This window comes from Crassostrea angulata, chromosome 5 (genome assembly GCF_025612915.1).
Source record: "Crassostrea angulata isolate pt1a10 chromosome 5, ASM2561291v2, whole genome shotgun sequence".
NCBI classification, from domain to species: domain Eukaryota; kingdom Metazoa; phylum Mollusca; class Bivalvia; order Ostreida; family Ostreidae; genus Magallana; species Magallana angulata.
Window position 1 is genome coordinate 40,699,583 of NC_069115.1, and position 19,117 is coordinate 40,718,699.

The 19,117-nt window shown below is 34.9% G+C and overlaps 4 protein-coding genes across 7 annotated transcripts in view; 1 reads left to right on the plus strand and 3 right to left on the minus strand.

Annotated features, from left to right (window-relative positions):
• Positions 1-673: 673 nt before the first annotated feature.
• LOC128183759 (major egg antigen-like) lies at positions 674-1,865 on the minus strand. Its single transcript, XM_052852916.1, has one exon. It carries the CDS (start codon positions 1,804-1,806, stop codon positions 1,093-1,095), a length of 714 nt encoding a protein of 237 aa, XP_052708876.1. The 5' UTR covers positions 1,807-1,865; the 3' UTR covers positions 674-1,092.
• A 3,258-nt stretch (positions 1,866-5,123) lies between these two features.
• On the minus strand, positions 5,124-6,259 carry LOC128183758 (alpha-crystallin B chain-like). The gene has a single exon (XM_052852914.1). The coding sequence runs from the start codon at positions 6,214-6,216 to the stop codon at positions 5,500-5,502; it is 717 nt and encodes a 238-aa protein (XP_052708874.1). The 5' UTR covers positions 6,217-6,259; the 3' UTR covers positions 5,124-5,499.
• A 248-nt stretch (positions 6,260-6,507) lies between these two features.
• LOC128183757 (cilia- and flagella-associated protein 298-like) lies at positions 6,508-11,728 on the plus strand. Of its 2 annotated transcripts, none has more exons than XM_052852912.1 (8): positions 6,508-6,666; positions 7,341-7,502; positions 8,305-8,472; positions 8,726-8,793; positions 8,917-9,075; positions 9,832-9,963; positions 10,529-10,624; positions 11,183-11,728. In XM_052852912.1, the coding sequence occupies exons 2-8, from the start codon at positions 7,364-7,366 to the stop codon at positions 11,291-11,293; spliced, it is 873 nt and encodes a 290-aa protein (XP_052708872.1). In that variant the 5' UTR covers positions 6,508-6,666; positions 7,341-7,363; the 3' UTR covers positions 11,294-11,728. The 2 variants fall into 2 exon arrangements, with proteins under 2 accessions (XP_052708872.1, XP_052708873.1); XM_052852913.1 differs by having other exon boundaries at positions 6,516-6,666; positions 7,346-7,502.
• Positions 11,729-12,060: 332 nt separating this feature from the next.
• Positions 12,061-19,117, minus strand: part of LOC128183863 (protein eva-1 homolog C-like) — a 48,621-nt gene continuing 41,564 nt past the window's right edge. For all 3 annotated transcript variants that reach the window (XM_052853053.1, XM_052853054.1, XM_052853055.1), the window contains 3 exons: positions 17,840-17,980; positions 16,442-16,639; positions 12,061-15,849 (listed from right to left, as the gene is read on the minus strand). In XM_052853053.1, the coding sequence (XP_052709013.1) occupies positions 15,536-15,849; positions 16,442-16,639; positions 17,840-17,980 (653 nt within the window). In that variant the 3' untranslated portion in view covers positions 12,061-15,535. The remainder of the gene's footprint in view (positions 15,850-16,441; positions 16,640-17,839; positions 17,981-19,117) is intronic.

The window sequence follows — 19,117 nt, forward strand, 5'->3', positions numbered from 1 at the left end:
AACAATAATTCAATTAATTTTTCTTACTTTTTACGATCAATTTATTAATTTTTTTTAAAAAGATATTAATATAAACAATAAAATAAGGGTTATAAAGGTAGCGAAAAATTGCAGAAAAATTTATTTGGGCTCTATATTTCTTCTGCGATGTCACCATGTTCATATCCCGTGAATCACCACAGAGGGAGTTTTATTGTTAAAATAATATAAACTTTGATTTAAATACATATATTGTCTATCCAGGAAGTGTGAGCACAGATGCAGATTCCGGTATCCTGTGCAGATCTAGGGGATGTGTAGGTCTGGATCCCTTAATTTTGAAGTTTTGTCACCCCTACCCCAGAGAGAGAGAGAGAGAGAGAGAGAGAGAGAGAGAGAGAGAGAGAGAGAGAGAGAGCTGCGTGGATCCAGAACATTTTACGGGGGGGGGGATCCATTGTAATATTTGCGTTTTAATTTGAGGGGGGAGGGTCAAGGCCAATTTCTGTAATTTCGCTGAGAATGTAAAAGGTTTTCTGAGGGAGGGATCCGAGCCCTCGATCCGTGAACACTACAAATTTACGAATGTAGGGAAATAGAACTGCATGCCGAAGTTTAGAAGTGCACAGTATTCTAGCACAGATAATACATGCTCAACTTTTTAGCATAAATTTACATTAAAAAAATCACGATGGAAATCTTTAACATTTTATTATTGGGATCTGGACAATATTAACAAATAAGAACAATGTATGCTTTGGTAAAGAAAATCACAGATCTACTTAATTATAGTGCATTATGACATATTACAGCACTGCGTCACTTTTTCACATGAAATATTATATATATAACTGTACACAGACCTGTTTAATCTCAAGCATTTACATATATATAAATCACAGGCACAATCGACGGAAAGGCAATATACAAAAAGTCTGAAGGTACGGAACGTCAACACAATATACTGGTATATAAGGTACATAATTAGATACATAGCAGTTTTAAACTGCAAAAGAGGAGCAACATTTTATGCTGATGGTTAGTTTACATTACAAGCGTAAGCTTCTTGTCTTGAGTCATTACCATGTGGTTTAGGGATTTGTGGAAATCCGTTTATTTCTTGGACTCGGGGGTCTTGGGGGCCATAATGGCGACATGGCCCTTGGGGTCACGGACACACTTGATATTCTTGTAGTCCACACCCTGGGGTACGGTAAACTCCCTCCTGAATGAACGAGACACCTTGACCCCGCCCTCCTCACGTGAGTGGTCAGCAGACACGGACACCACGTTCCCTCGCCGTTTGACGGTAATGTGGTCAGGCTCAAACACAGACAGGTCCAGTTTGGTCTCAAACGGTTTCGAACTCTCAACCAGTTGCATGTCTTCTTTCTTGCCGTCCGTAATGGCGGGGACGCTCTCAATTTTTAGCTCAGTTTCCACGTCGTCCTCATTTCGCAGAAGTGGCGCCTCTACGAGATAAGTATTGTCATTCACGAACCTGCAATTCACCTTACTTCCGTCAACTCCCTCGGGAATTTTAACGCATCTCTTGACTTCACGCACCTCGCCATTTTCGTCGTTCCCAACGGCGTGATGGGCGTGAATTCGAACGCACCCGTCATCTACGGTGACTTTCACTTCCTCGGGTTTGAAGTTTTCCAGCTGAATTGCGTGGCTCCATTTCCCGGACACATTGACTGGTCTGCGAGATGACATCAATTCATCATTCAGCATGTACGATAGCATGTCCCGGAGGGGCGTGGCGGCCGTTGGGTAGAAGGGGGAAACTGGCCGGTAGTCGTAGTAAATAGGAATCAAAGCCATTGTAGCCTCGTTTAATTTTCGCTTTCGCCCGCTTGGTTTGGATGTGCGTATGTATAACAATATCAACGAATAGTGTCGGCTAGGTTTATATAGGAAGTTGAATTTTCTAGAAAACTCTGGAGATCTTTTATGTCTCGTCGCACATTGAACTGTGTTATTAATAGATAATTACGTAAAAAGGGGATTCTAGAATAATAAAGATTATTCGTCGATTTCCGAGTAAAATTATGTGATATGAATGCATATATAGATACACCAGCGCAGATTCAGGTATTTTACGGTTGCAACCCTGGTTTAAAATTTTGATTTTAAAAAAAAAATGTCTAAAATCTGATTAAAATCGATCCTCGATCCGCTCATTGTTCCTATTGGCGCTAACCGAGGTCAACGTATGTTTGTAGAACTTATCTTAAAATATCTTTGTATATACTAGCTGCAGTCCAAAACTAGCGCATTTTTGTGTGCGCCGTAAATTGCAGTTTTTTTACTATGGGAGGCACTGTAGCTCCCAGGTCGTCCATCCGAATTTTTTCACACCTGGAGCTACAGACCTGCAGCTATGTATATACTAGTATACATTACATTGTAAACGCAAATTATTATTTTGCTAGTACTTAAATAATGCAGTCATTGCTCTTAGTTTGATTACACTGAAAATAGGAATTGGGATCCGGATCACAGGCACTTGAGGTGTGCATACCCCCGCCCACAATTTTTTCAATTGAAAAAAAAATCCGAGCCCAACTCGCACTTATTTCTTGTATTTATTGTATGTTTTTATATTGATATAAATGCAACTTATAGTCGTCTTTTTATAACCTGTTAAAAAAATAGCGTTTTTCGACTGACACTAAAAAAATAGCTCATTTTAAAAAGATTCAATTTAAAAAAAGAAAATACTAGTAGTTCATAGTTGAAAAGGTTTCATTTCTATATTAAAATGTTTTCAGAGAGTGATTGTCGGTCTCAACCTTTGAAATTGGCGGGGGGATGGGGGGGGGGGGGGGGGGTTCGTGCCTCAAGTGCCTGTGTTCCGGAAGGGGTGTCCTTCCATACCCTAGATAGGCTCCTGCTTTATGGCTCTCTACAATTTTAAGCGTTTTAAAAAAAAATTCAATTATCGTATTGAAATATGCAAACGTGTAATATGAAAGGGTGGATGACTGCTTACTCTTATTTTACTGTGACAAGAAATTGTTTCTAAATATAAATGTACATCTAACATACGTAGACTATAGTTAGAGTACACGTTCAACTTCAACTGAAACAACGCCATTTAAATTCCTTTGGCCAGCAGTAAAAATTAAAACTTAAGGAATTGTGAAACTTTACTATTTTAATGATGTATATTTTTTGTGTGTAAACTTAATTTTATGATATTTTATTGTCTACTTATGATTAATTTGTCCATATCCTTTCTCTCTTTGGGAAGTACGTTAGCTGCAGGTCTGTAACTGCATGGTCAGACAAAAATTCGGATGGACTACCCGGGTCTCAGGTCGACTATCCGATTTTTTCCCTAGTGTGCATTGTGAAAGCTATCACCAGGAGAGGAGATTGTTTTCAGTTGCATCAACTGGAATGTATTTCAGCCTAAGACTGTTTGACAATAAACAAAGACTTTTTTAAGTTACTAAACTCCGCAATTAACCAAAAATGTGTACAACTAAATGTTTTGGTAAACTTTATGCTGCACTATGCTGCGTTGAAACGCTTTTTTTGTGCTTCATTCGGATAAAAATTACTAGTAGGTACAGTGAAGTAATGTAGCAAGCATTGCAAATAAAATACATAATCCGCGTTATATACCGGATTATGCATTTTTTCTGTAACATGCGCTGGTCTAGAGGGGGGGTTCGGACCCCCCCCCCCCCCCCATGTTAAGTTCAAATTTCTTTAAATTACATTATAAAATTACTAAAAATATGCCTCGGACCCACTGGCAAACTCAAATAATAACCGTCGGACCCCCCCCCCCCCCCCATGAAAAATTTTCTGGATCCGCGCATGTGTAATGCTTGCTATCAATTTTGTAGCCCGAATGCAAAACAAAGTTTATAAAAATTACAACTTCCTTTAAATCATTTAATCAATTGCCCATCAAAGGTGAGTGAATGAACGTTAGTTAATAATTATTATTGTTATACTTTCATGTTAAATACTGAAATCTGATTGGTTAAGACACAATTAATAATATTTTCTATTACCCTCAGCGTTAGTAACGCACTTAGCAACGGCCGCGGGTAACATTAAAAAATGTTACATGCGCGAAAATTATGCGCGTACGGTTCGCTGTAGAATTCACGTTATTCCAATATAAAAGCAGTAAAATTTTCTTAAAAATTAAGATTAAGTATAACAAAATAAATAGTGCCTGTTTGGTAGGATAACAGTTGAAATTAACACCCCTCGAAAACCATTGTCAACCTCCGCTTCGCGTCGGTTGACAATGGTTTTCTCGGGGTGTCAATTTCAACTGTTACCCTCCCAAACAGGCACTATTTATATATTGTCGATTACCACGTGACTGTCAAGGACTTGGTACAAGTAACTACAGTCTGTTTGTCTCAGTCCGTGAAGTTCGTGTTCTCAGTTACCTTTGGTTTCAGTAAATCATGCAAATAAGCAGCATACGACATCAAAAACCAAATTAGTCAAATCTAATTTAAGTTGACATTTTTAAAGTACTAATATTTGCATCTAATGACAGTTTTGGGCTTCGTTATTGGTATTTATTTTTACATATTCAACAACACCTAAGCCGTACGAAAATGGTTTGTGTTTACTATATATACGTATGTGTCTTTTGCTAAATAACAATTTTTAATTGTCAATGAGTCTATGACTTTGATTAGTTACAGACTCGTTGTCAATTAAAAATTGTTTAAAAGTAGTAAAAGACAGATGTTTAAAGTCATGCATTCTTGAAGTACAATCGTACTGAATAGATCGTAAATCTACTAGTATCGACATCTTTTGAATCTAAATTACAACATTGCACGTTTGCTTATAGACTCCCAATTGCTTATTGGAGCAAATTCGGTTAAAACAATTACATGTACCAATTTTCATCACAAAAAATTCTAGCCGGACCTATATTAGATTGTCCCTTACAATATTTTAATTAACTGCATTAGCTTTATAGAAGCTAATAAAATATGCCGGAAAAGGTACCGATACTATTCTGCAAACGTAAGCACCCGACGTTCAAATTTTTCTCACTAGAGCCTTTTTCCCCCTACATGGAGGTATATATTGTAATAGAAATATACATTTAGCGTCAGGTGTAAAATAGCTACGAATCAGCAATTCAAAACTCAAATTTAGTAACAAGATTTATTTGAAACAAAATTAACTTCTGACAATTACAAATATTAACAATTTACATGAACCAATATTATACATGTAATTGAAAAGTATGATGAATTGTCCCAGTATTTAATAACTAAACATTAAACATGTACAAATAGATACAAATGGACGAGACTGATCAATCTTATGAAAATGAGTACAAAATGGGTAGACGTTTTAACTGAAACGTACAGAACGCAAAAGTTTATGAATGAAGAGAAACATGGACGTAACAAATTTGTAGGTAGTGAAGTTCGTCACTGATTACAGCATCAATAAATGACACTCCTCAGGAATCAATACTTTCATAGGCAAATATGCAGTGTCCATCCAATTCCACTTTTACTTCTTATCAGCCGTAGGGGCCATAATTGCAACATGGCCCTTTGGATCGCGGACACACTTGATGTGCTTGTAATCCACACCCTCAGGTACGGTAAACTCCCTCCTGAATGAACGAGACACTTTGACCCCATCCTCCTCACGCGAGTGGTCAGCAGACACGGACACCAAGTTCCCGCGCCGTTTGACGGTAATGTGGTCAGGCTCGAACACCGACAGGTCCAGTTTGGTCTCGTAGGGTTTCGAACTCTCAACCAGCTGCATGTCTTCTTTCTTGCCGTCCGTAATGGCGGGGACGCTTTCAACTTGGACCTCCATTTCCTCCTCGTCTTCATTGCGTAGGAGCGGTGCCTCAACAAGGTAGGTGTGGTCATTCAGCATCTTACAGTGAACTTTGCTTGCATCGACCCCCTCGGGAATTTTGATGCATCGTTTGGTCTCGCGGACTTCGCCGTTCTCTTCATCCCCTCGCACATGACGAGCGTGAATTCTGACACATCCGTCTTCAACGTTTACTTTCACTTCGTCGGGGTTGTAATTATCCAAGTGAAACGACTGGCTCCATCTTGCTGGTAGATTTCTACGGGGTGCAACAGTCACCTGGGGTAGAAGCGCCAGCTCATCGTTGAGCATACTGGTCAGCATATTCCTGATCGGCATTGCAGGATAAAATGCAGACACTGGACTGTAGTCGTAGAATACTGGAAGCATAGACATGATTGTTGTTTTTCTCACCTTCCTCTGGCCTAATATCTTGTAACACGTGCTTTCTCCGATTAACCTTGCTGCGCTCAGCAGGTTTATATATACACAAACCGCTTACGTCTAGAACATTCTGGAAAGTTCGAAATTGCCGCGCTCTTCTATTCTTAGCTCCAACGTAGGTTCGGACATTTTCTAGAATGTAGTATGATTGGATATATTAATATTCTAGAAAATTCCCAATCACACGCTTACCATTGACCATTATGACATGATATATAGGGTTGTATATTCATCCATGTTAAAAAAAGATACAAACAATACGAACAAATTTCCTCAACGTTTATAAATTACCATGACAACAAGCAAATATTTCTGCGGTGTCAATATCGTAAATCAACTTCCGGTGTCAGAGGCAGAGCACTTGTTTCGATTTGTTTGACAGCAGAAAGAACACAGACAAAGGTAAAAATTGGCTCTCTTTCTCCCGTTAACAGATCATGGGCTTCAAAATATGACCAATTATTGAGTTTGATTAATTTTTTATCGGGTTTGAAACAGAGAAAGGAAAACAGCCCGAAAACTTCAAATATAACGTGTTATAGATCACGTTATAAGAACAGTTTTTGGTAAAAAGTAACGGATCTTTGTTATTAGTGATTTTTATTTACAATGTTATTCAGATTATGGAACGGCCTTTTGTTTCATCAGACCGATTACATTCTTGTTACTCAGATCAATTACTCAAACTCAAATGTTGTTCTATATAGGCCTACACTATTACCCTCCATTCTGAATGGTATTTGTGAAGCTATTATGATAATGTGTACTTTGTCTATAGTCTGTCCCAAGATATTTTTGCCGAACGCCACAAATTATTCAATATTTATAAATATGTCTTGGTTCAGACAACCGCTGTTGTTTAAGGAATGGATATATATCCAAATGCTGACAAAATAAAAGGCTTTTGAGATCATGATTCAGTTTTGTCAGTAGCTGTTTAAATACAAGCTTATTACTGAAATAAATTTAAATGTGTAAAAAAATACTCCGTGGTTGTGAATATATTTCATGTTGAAATTATTTATAGTTGCTTGAATTAAAGTATCAAATATATACTTTTTCTTTCACTTTAAAAGTACAGAATTGAAGGACATCAAAGATGGTGAAGCTTCACATTAAGAAAGGCGATGAAAGTCAGTTTCTATATGAAACCACAGTGGAACTACCTATTGATGAACTGGTGAAAGATGTTTGTGCCATCCACAATGGGCGACTCAAAGTACAGAGAATTTGTGCAGGTAATTTTAAGGTTAATCATATCAGCAATGTTTGGCAACTCATTTAGTCAGTGAATGTTTAACTGGTTTTATGTTATGTTCAAGGGTTATGTATACCGTATTAACTTTCTTAAAAAAAGAAAAATTTACAAGACCAGAAATACACTCTGTAGATTCCTTATTTCATGCAAGTATTTAATTTTGCGATTCAACAGTTTTGCATCAAATTGCGAGAATAAACGCCAAATTTTTATCATATTTCCAAATAGTTTACATCCATCTGAAAAAAAAGAAAGATTTTAAAATCCAAGAGATGTGCTTCTCATGATTTTATGAAGATATTAATTCCTCGTGTTTGGTTAGAAATTTACAGTACATAGGAAGATTCTGAATTTAGAAAGGCAATCAATAAAGCAGTACTGGTAAATGTACAAACTTTTTATTTTCTAATTTCCCAACTAGTGAACTTTAACCTTAATGAATGTATAAATGGAATAGAAACATGTTGCGCAGCGGCCATAAGCATGTACCAAGTCATGGAAAGGTCCTTGGTTCAAATCCCTGAGTAAACACTTGTTGTGTCTTGTCTTCATGGAGAGTGCACTTTACCCACATTAACTCAGCCACCCGCATGTAAATTGGTATGGACTTATGCTTGAAGAATGGAGACAATTGAATGGACTTGGTGTCCCATCAAGGCAGAGTCCAAGACTGAAGTCCACTTAAAATCACAAAAATAGGGCATAAGCTGTAGAGGCTAAGAGCCTAATAGCTTAAACAAGGATGCAACTGTATCTAAAGATCCATGGCTTTATTTTGACAGAGATGGAAGAGTTGGCAGAGCATGGAATCACACTTCCGCCCAACATGCAGGGCCTCACCGAGGAGCAGGTGGAGGAGCTGAAGCTGAAGGACGAGTGGGCGGATAAATGTGTTCCTCAGGGTGGAGTCAGGGAGAACAAGGATCCCATTGGTCGAAGAAACGGTCAAGGTATGTCGCTTATCTGAGAATGGGTGCAGTGCTAAAAGCAGGAATACATGTATAGGGTTAGAGACATAAGAAAATGTGTGAAAAATATTAGAATTAAAAAAGAATTATGGGTAGTTGGTTTTGGGGGGATTTACGACTAACAATTCTTTAAGCATTTAATGTGGTATATCGGAAAAGAACATGTATGAATGTGTTAATTTGCAATAATTTTTATTAATTGAAATATATTAGTAAAATTTGATTTCTGTTTTAGCACCCACTGAAAAAATGGCTGAAATGATGAAGAAAACGACAAAGGAAGCAAAAGATATGATTTCAAAGGTAAACATTACTAACCAATACCCCTTTAACATTAAAAAAACCCCACAAGGTACTATCTAACACAATTGTGAGTTTCCACTGTACAAAAAAGATACTGATATTTCCTGATCTTTTTCTTTGCAGAAAAAAGCAGAAGCCAATGTATGTGTTACCCAGGCTACAGTGAAAGAAGCTCTGGATATTCTGCGTGGGGCGGTGATGATTGTGTACCCCATGAACTTACCCCCACACGAGAACGTCAGACTAGAACTTGAAAACCAGGAGGACTTGACTGGTACCCAAGTAAGTCTACTTTTACTGGTTCTTCAAAATTTCAATGTTCTTAAATTTACCATTAGTTTACTATGCTTGTATTAACACAGTCTGATTAAAATTAGACTTGTAAATCTGCTCCTCCAAGGTATGCTAACAACATCATTTATGGGGTCACCTTAGAGTGTCCTGTCTATTAGCCAATAAATTTACTGCTGTGAAATCCTTGCATGTAGATCATATATGTGCATCTTTTTGGCAGATGTTGTACCAAACCCCAAATTAAAGCCATGAATTTTAACAATAGCTTGAACTTTCATTGGGATGTAACAATCTAGTTTGCTCATCAACACAAGCTGTCAAATATTCATCATCAGACTTGTACAAAAGGAATCTATGGAACTATGTATAGACTTGCATACAGATACTTGAAACTGAAAGGCTAGAATGTATATACATACTGGCCGGAACTTGAAAGGTCATTCTGAGATAACCTATATACCGTTATAGGATGTTGATATATTTTCATAGATAGCTTATTTAGAGAAGCAGATATACAAGTTTTATTTATTTAGATTGACTGGTACATTGTTTTCAAGTTTATGTAAATTTGCTATGATTGATATTCAGGGAGGTTAACTCTGCATATGGTATTCAGATGCATTCACTTATACATGTATCAAAATTCAAGTGATCAGCTGTGTAACACATCTATACTATTTCATGAATAATTAATTGGCTATGGTCAGTATGAACCAAAAAAGAAATCTGTGGTGTATTTTGCAGGCATCCACAGAAGTCTTAGAGGAAGACAATACCTCCATCTGGTTTTCTGGAAAAGAAATGTTGAGAGGGAAACAGCTCAAAGATTTTATCGGCAAAAATGAGAAGACAAAGATTGTGGCCAAAATTCAAAAGGTACGGAATCAATTGGAGAGTTAAGAAACAAGTGTTAGTTAATTATTTTATTTTATTTGCTGTAGATATTTTTTCACTGATGTTGAACCTAAAAGTATTTTATTCATTTAATTGTTATTACCAAGGATCAATTGAATTGAACGTCATGTTAATTCATAGATGACAAAGAGACTTTTTGTCAAATTTGATAATACCATAGATGTTATAAAGTAAATCAGTGCTCAACTTGTTCTTAAGTGAATTTCTTGTTAACATTAGGCATAAAAAAAAAATCAATGTATGGGTCCTGGCCAAAAATTGTTAATTGTCATGCAGCAGGCAAATATTTTATTTTTATTACAAAATTTTCAAATGGGAATAAATTATCATATTAAAGATTTTATTATTCCCCTTTCAATATTTATCAAATTTAGCATTTGACCCAAAGCTGTGGTGCCTGAGAACCAATACATTTATTTCCTTTGGCCATAGAAGTTTACACAGCTGGTTAACATGTATAAATTGAGTGGTAATTATGTTAAACTTGTTATTTATTGGTTTGCGCATGCTGTTCTGTCCATTACAGAGAGGACTAGGGGCCCCAGGAAGGGAGCCTGTGGTTACAGAGGATGAACAGAAGAAGATGATGGCCTACTACTACAAGAAACAAGAGGAGTTCAAGGTGTGTACCACTGTTAAGTCCTTATTTTAAGCGAGTAATTAATTCTGCGACTCCGCCTTTTGGTATCAAATTGCAAGAATATTAAATTGCGATCCTCAATAGTTTGTATCAAATTGTGAGAATATAAAATCTTGATCACCAATTGTTTGTTATAATTTCCTGTAATTCCAAACTGTCTGAAAAATAGAAGTGAAACTTTAAAATCCACAAGGGTTGCTTCTCGCAATTTTATGAGGAAATTAATTCCTCAAATTTAATTAGGAATATACAGTACATGAAACTTGAATTTATTGAAACCCAAGTTCATTCAAGCTGTTATTGAAGTTCTGAATCACAAGAAAAATGTGCTTTTATTTTTTTGTTCCATGGCCCTTCTTTGTTTATGATTGATAATTTTTCAACCTAAGAACATAAATTGTATTGGAATTTTGAAGTAAAGAAAAATTAGAAAGCTAGTGTACAGATACACATGGGAACTTAGGAACTTCTTTAATTTTTGAATTTAATATGGATTAAATTTTATATAGATTTAAATTCTATTGATTTATTAAATTTCAGAAACTAGAGGCCGAGTCAGAAGACGCTTACCTAGATTCACCCTGGTCCGACTCCAATCAGCTAAAGCGTCAATTTCATGGAATGAACAACATTAAGTGGGGACCGCGGTAACACACAGCCAGCCATAACGACAACCTAATTTATGAATTTTTAGTGATATTAACAAAGTTGTTGCATTTTATATTGGAAGAAAGAGAGAGACATTCAGCCGTCCAAATATTGTTAGTTCACAAAGTTGATGCAAAAACATTCCCTTTCTTCCATAAATGTGCACTCGGGAGTTTTAAGACAAATACATGTACTGAATGAAGAACATCTGTTTTGGTATTGAAAATACCTGGATTTGATTCAGTGTGTCGAATGTTACTGAAGCTGCTTATTGAACAAGTAATATTGTAATAATGCATCATTACTCTTGGTTTATGTACATTTTACTGTATGGTTTGAAAATTGGTCATAATTTTACATATATCATTTTTTGAATTGCATTTGAACATGAATCATTTATGAATATACAATAAATTGTATTTTAAATTTTAGCAAATATTTTTCATATTGTTTTTGTTTGACATTATGAATTTTATTCAGCCATCTCTATTTATGACATAGTGTGTTTGTCCATATTTTCTAGGCAAGATAAATGTACAGACTTTATTGTTTCAAACAAGGGTTTGCTGTAGCAGGAGGAAAATCCCTCATTTACTTCAAGGTCAAAAGTCAAGGTCATCATGGATCTTATCTACAGATTGTAGACTATATACAGACCAAGCACCCTTTCATGTGGGGTGATCATAATGATGACACATGCTGAAGAATCTATCTTAACACCCGCCAATCTAGCAAAAAGACGTGGAAATTTGAAAACAAAAGAGATAATGTATTATTTACAATGTATTTTATTTGACAATTTTACAGTATAGAAAGTTGATACAGATTTTGTAGGTATTAATATTTAAAAACATGTTCATCTCATTCAGCAGATCTCATAACAAACACACACTTTCAATAATTTACAGGAGTTTCACATGCTCACAATGTATCAATTTCATGCATGGCAGAAAGAATAATTGGATACTCAAAGTCAAATGAATAGAAAATAGCAGTGTTCATAAAAAATGGCTTCAAGTCACTTGGTAAAATGTTACGATTAAAATGTAATGATCAATGGTTTTCTATAACAGAATTTAACAAAAAACATTAACTAAAGAAAACATACAAACTTTAAAATGTCCTTTTGTGAAAAAAGACTTAAATGAAATGTAGTAAATGTCAACAGTTCAATTTGGTTTACAGTATGTATCAATACACCTCTTGTATTATAATAAAAATCTTAATACCGGTAATCTTGAACTAATTGAAATTGTATCTACAAACGAACTGAGCACGTTTAGCTACTTTATCAAATATAACAGTATCTGGAGCATTTTAAGATCACTCCCACAAAACTACATCAGTCAGGGAGGAGCTCTTTCATTTCTATTTTATATAAAACAAATTAAACTAAAAAAAATTAAAAGAGGCAATTTTGGGCAATCTGACACCTAATTTAGCAGTAAAAAAATATGCAATATACAGCAGTTTAAAATCATTACACAATTTGCGCAGTTTAACAAATCCTTACATAATTAACAAATTGGGGTGGAAGAATAGTTGTACAGTTGCTGCCAGCGGAAAAAAAGGTCATGTGACATCCTTAATGATATGGTCATGTGATTAAAGCCATCTTTGCTAGCCAAGGATAATAGCTAGAGCTCCATCATTTCGTTAACAAGAGAAGAGGGCAAGTTATCTCCCTTGGCTTGAAAAAGATGGCTCTTTTAAAAAGATAAAATGAATGATCGGTGATACCCGTGACTCCGTAGAACACAAAAGACTTCTGTATTAATTAAGAGTAAGAGATGATTAAAACTTTCATATCGATATAAAGCTGATGTACTTTTAGTACTGGTATATATTACTTTGCCATTTCACAAGCCATTGGTAGGTTTATAACATTAACAAAGCTTGGACATCAACATTAACAGTTCATACAGGTATCTTTACTAAAATCATCGGAATCAAGGCATTGCTGCACTTAAAAATATACAAATATTTAGGCTTATTTTGCAAAGATATTGTACCGGTACTTAAATATACATGAATGTATTCATGCAAGAACTTGAATTTCAGCCTTATGGTTAATCACTTTAAAGCCACATAATTATTGAAACATATTACCAGTAAATGAAAGTAAGCTTGGCTTATTTCTTGACCGAAAGTTTCAAATCAGATCAAAATGTAGGAATATAAGACGAATCAGAAATAAAAACAAGGGTTCTGAGTTTGCATTAATTTCATGCACCTATAGACCAAATAAGGCTATAAGAGAGAGCTTTGCTTATTATGATCAATATGATAAAATATTAATGAAACATGTATGTTGCCAGATATGATAAAAAAATCATTTAATGATATTTTTCATATCATATTTCTTTGATTCATTTAAGAAGGGGTAGAATGGTGAGGATGTTATGCATTTCTGTTATACGTACATGAACCAGTATTGGAACAATTTCCCCCCCCCCCCCCCCCAAAAAAAAAATAAAAAAATAATGGCTATATATATAAAGAAATAGAGGGTAAGGGATAGGGTTTGTGTAGTGTTGATAAGCATTCATCATTAAAAACTAATTATATATACCGTAATATAAATCTGAGTAACCATGGGCATCTACACTGAATAAAATGGTAATTTTGTATTAATAGTTTACATGTACATGTGATGTTTACATATTGCCACTGAAAGGTTATAAATTAAGAATAATATATTCATTTGTATGATATGTACACAAGCTACTTTTATATACACACAGATAAGTATTTACACAGTTTTAAAGCTTATATTTGTATCTACACAATGACTAGAAATAAATCAAGGTCTGTAGTAAAATATTTTTGAAATCTTACATGGCAATGAGACTTAATAATACCCTATACAGTGTAGTACATACAGAACAGTAAAGCTCACTAATCTTGATACTGTGGAAAAGAAATTCCAGTGCTTTTCTAAACATTAAATGACTTTGGCACCAATAGAACCTAAAGGATAAATCGCTAATTCACTAACCCAAATATTTAGCTTACCGTTATATTGTTTTGGGGTTACTTGATGAGACCTATATAATCTGTGTTTATCAAATGGATAAAAAACTCATAACTTGTGTCATTGTACATTCATATCACAGCAGTGTTTATGTTCAGATCTGCCATAGAGATTCATCGATAATCGCATGCACATGCAGACTTCATTAAAAAAAAAATTTAAAAATAGGTCTAGACAGATAAATACATCTTGCAAAAGCACAATTTTTTTTTTTTTTTTTTTTTACCAATTCAGACTAATTAAATTACCCAGTACATTATACATGTACGATGTTCATCTTTCTCAGTGTGCATTATTTCTTTGCAAAAAATCTTTGTTATGTGTAAACAAACCTATAATTACCAGTACGCCCTGTTCTGAATCTCATTCTGTGCCCTATTGTGTTGTACTATATTCGGTGAAAATGAAAGTAATGAGATATAATTTACTTAATTAAAGGTACATGGAGCCTCTGCTAAGTGTGATACATGTAACTCTGACCATGTATATGGTGAAAATGAAAGTGATAAATTACTTTAAGGTACATGAACCCTTTAATAAGGGGAATAACTCTCACTGGTATAGAAGACTAAAATCTTTAACTCTGTCAAAGGTTATTCCACAAAGTTAAATTGCTAATTAAGCGGACAGAGATGATGAACCTAAACTATTCCTCTTTACAGCTTTGAGTGTATATAAATGCACACTAATATACTGGTAGTCTATATTCATCTGCCATTGGGGGACCTCTCCCAGCATATCCTACCATTATCATAGCACTATAATCACAATGCATTATAAATAATCTTTTCAACCTATACCTACGATACTGTACCATTTCCTACTATTATATGGTAATTTTTGCGATTTCTTCACAAACCAATGCTAAAGTAGTGAGTTTTCAATGCTTAATAATTAAAAAAAGTTCCCTTACAAACTCTTATATTAAAAAGTCTCATTGTGTAAAACTGCATATGCACTATTACATAATTAAACCCTTCTAGTCTCTGCAGTCCTTCAGAATTTGACATGTAAAACAGTTTATCATCTAGATCAACATTTAGTCATACATGTATTCATAAAAATATCAACATCATTTAAAAAAAATCCCAGTGGGAATATGATACAAAAACAACACATAGCACCTTGAAATGTAACAACAACTCTTTCATATATAAGAAAAAAACATTTTAAAAAGTCTTAAAAAAAACCTATTGCGTATTATAACACTGTCATCCATAATAATGGTTTAACGTCCTGTCACTATTGTCAATCAAACTGGCTCGAGCTATTGTCCGCCTGGGCTCGAACCTCACAACCTCAATTCTGTCCATTGAATCGTGTCTTGGCAACATGGGTGTGTCCACCCCATTGTTATCCACGGGTGGGGGCTGAGAGTTGCTATGGGCGGGGTCTGTCACATCCAGCGTGGCCCGCCTCTTTTGTTTGTTGATTATCACAAGTTTAATCACAATCACAAGCAGGAAGATAATCACACCTACACAGATGCCTAATATCAGGTATAACAGTGCTTTTTCTCTGTGTTCTACAATAAAAAAGAAAAACCAAGTAATTACTGTAGATTCCTTATTTTACACGAGTACTAAATTCCGCGATTCAACAGTTTTCCATCAAATCGCGAGAACATAAAATCGCGATTGCCTAAATTTTATCATAGTTTACATGTCTGAAAATTAAAAGCAAGATTTTAAAAATCACGAGACAAGCCTCTCGTGATTTTACGCGGATATTTACTCCTCGCATTCAATTAGCAATTTACAGTAACCTTAAGAAATCCTACCAATGCAGGTATATCAGGACAGATGATTTAAATGGTATTGGAAGTTTTGCATAAATATCTTTTGTCTATATATAGATATGTTTCATTCAGTCTCATCAAGAGCCAATTTGCAGGAATATTTCTCCAGTCCTCAATTGTCTCTGGTTTATTATTTTTCCGATAATCTTGATCATAAAAAATACCTTATAGTCATCCATACAAGTTCATCTGCAGTATATCAAAAAACATTATTGTGAATCAAATTGGTTTACAATAACTATAATGGCCTTGAACTTTCACCCTCAAGCAACAGTTGCTTTCAGAGAGTTTTAAAAAGAGAAATCTTCGTTAAACTTACTATCAAAGAAGTTAAAAGTGTTCAACCAATCCACGACCAGACCAGTGGCTGATCCTTTCTTACTGCTGGAGGGTACCACAAACTCAGGTGGTGCCAGAGTATAGTTTACGCAATGGTGGGTGGTGTCATTTCCCTCCATTTTTGAGTCTTTATTCCCATTACTGCTAATAGTTATGTCCTCTTTCTCTCTCTCTTGATCTGAAAGTAGAGAAAAAAACTGTAATTTTAAAGAACAAAATTCAAAATGGTTGTCAAAATTGACTATCGAAAAACACCAAAAATAAAGAAAACTCATCAAAAACTCAACCCAGACAGTTATCAATGAAAGCCCACTCTCAAAGATAAACTCAATACAATGGTCAACATAATGCAGATATATCATTCAATCATTATGTAACTTGCAATCCCCAAAAAATCCCTTATCAAGAACAACGCATACAAGATTATTTGGTGTGCATGCATGTACTTCTATAAACTATGTTGGCATGCAGTTTATTTTCGTTTTACAGACAAGCTGTACTTAAAATTGATATCGTGATGTTTGTAATAGAAACTATATCAGATAAACTTGTCGTACATATTTACTGGGATGAAACTTTAATCGATACTTGTCATAAATATCCGGACTGTTGCATTTATATACACGATACCTGTGTTAGTGTATATGCACTGTGATCCTTGAACTTTGCACAATATGTAATATAATGCGCATATGGGAACATATTTTAGCTGATCGAGTTATGTAGACAATTACATGTTATTCAATGAATTTTTAAAAATTCATTTGTGTACACATTTTCTGCAACCTTTCATGAATTGCATAGAATTGACTTGTAATGGGTGATTGATAAATTTAAAATGGAACTAAATAAAAACAGCAAGTTACTTCTCTTTACCAAAACACTGTGTTAGGGAGAATTTGATTTGCAGTTGTCAATTTGATTTGCAATAGTCAATTAGATATGGTTGAAAATAACCTGTATACATCAAACACTGGTTTTAGTGTTTTCAATGTCAAGTTGATCCACAAAATCAAACAAAATTTAATTGAAATAAGATGTCATGAGAGAATAAATCATTATTTTGACTGTATTGTCAAAATAGTGACTTTTTACTAGATCCCGAAAATTGATGCCAGTCAATACTAATGAAATCGTCGTAGTTTTAAACTTTTGCATGTATCTGACATGCAACATTCAAAATATAGTAAAAGAAATGACAACAATAATGTAATTTTGCTTTACTCTCAGCCAGCTCTAAAAAGGTCTGAATTCCCACAAAAATAGTTCAGAACAGCAGAAAATAATAAACCCAATTTTTTGTTCATTGAAGTAGCTAGATCTTGAAGCTCATACTGCAGTGCCACTTTTATCAGTAAATATACCACTAGTTCACTACCTTTGGGATACATGTTCGAGTCTGGTTTGGATGTGCTGATCTTTGGAATGTCTGTGTTGTTTACGCTGGCTGGTGTTGTCCTCTCTTTTTTCTTCCGGTTCTTTCTGTGCCGTAAATTGTGCTTCAATATCTTTTTTGGTACTGAAATCAAATGTTTTCAAACATCATCAGTGTTGTTATTGGTAATGTTTTTTGTTCATTTTCTATTCTATTAGTAGAAGTTATCTCCCTTTGGTAAGAGCCCAAGTTGGCAAACAATTGAAATGAATGGGCAATATTGTCTTCCAAATACACCCTCTCTCTCTTTCTCTCTCTCTCTCATAGCAAATGAAAATGGAATCTTTAAAGCGGTAAATGAGAAGTGGAAAACTCATTGCAAGCTGATGTTACGCAATTTCTGAGGGCGTTTTTCTTATGCCCCCTGAAATAAATAAAAAAAAAAACCAATAGTGCAGCGCAATGTTTGCATATTCTCTTGCACCCACCTGTGACTTAGACCAAGATTTGTTAGGATTCGGAAGGAACTCACCCTTCCACTGCACGCTCTTGCAGTGTTTTTGTTTGATTAAGTTGTTGAATAAATAGGGACGCTTTTAAACCAAATGTTACATCATTATTGATAGCAAACACAAATCACTGTTAATTCCGACTGAGGACTACTTAACATGCGGAGGCATCTTTTGAACGTTAGGATCATCTTTGGACAATTTAGATAAATTAACAGCTGCCTGACAGTGGATTATAGATGATTAGGTTTTTATTGGAATTCCACTGCATATTGCCCTTATAGCTGTGATATTGCCCCCCTACACTAGATTTAAAACTGATTTCAAACATTCTTGTTTTGTCATGCCACTAGATTTGAAACTGATTTCAAACATTCTTGATTTGTCATGCTTCTATCAAAGAGTGTTTCACTACTAAGAACTCAAGAATTCTACTTTTATTTCATCCATCAAAGGTGCTTTTTATTAGACTTCTTTCGGAATTTTCATCCATTAAAGGCAGGCTTTAGTCAAACATCATGATCCACTAATGCATTCCGAGCTCAATACAATTAGCCTGTGTGTTAGGGTGTTATTTTTCCATTTCGGCAGCTGCATTGCGAAAACAGTTTTCATTCATAAAAGTTAATGCTTGAATGCATTATTAACAACAACTGTTTGCTTAACCCTTAAATGCTTTCGGGCAATAAAAAACCACTAAATATAGAAGTTAAAAAAAAAGAAGATATAAATATAATCACACAGCAGGATTTCAAAAGACGGAAAACAATAA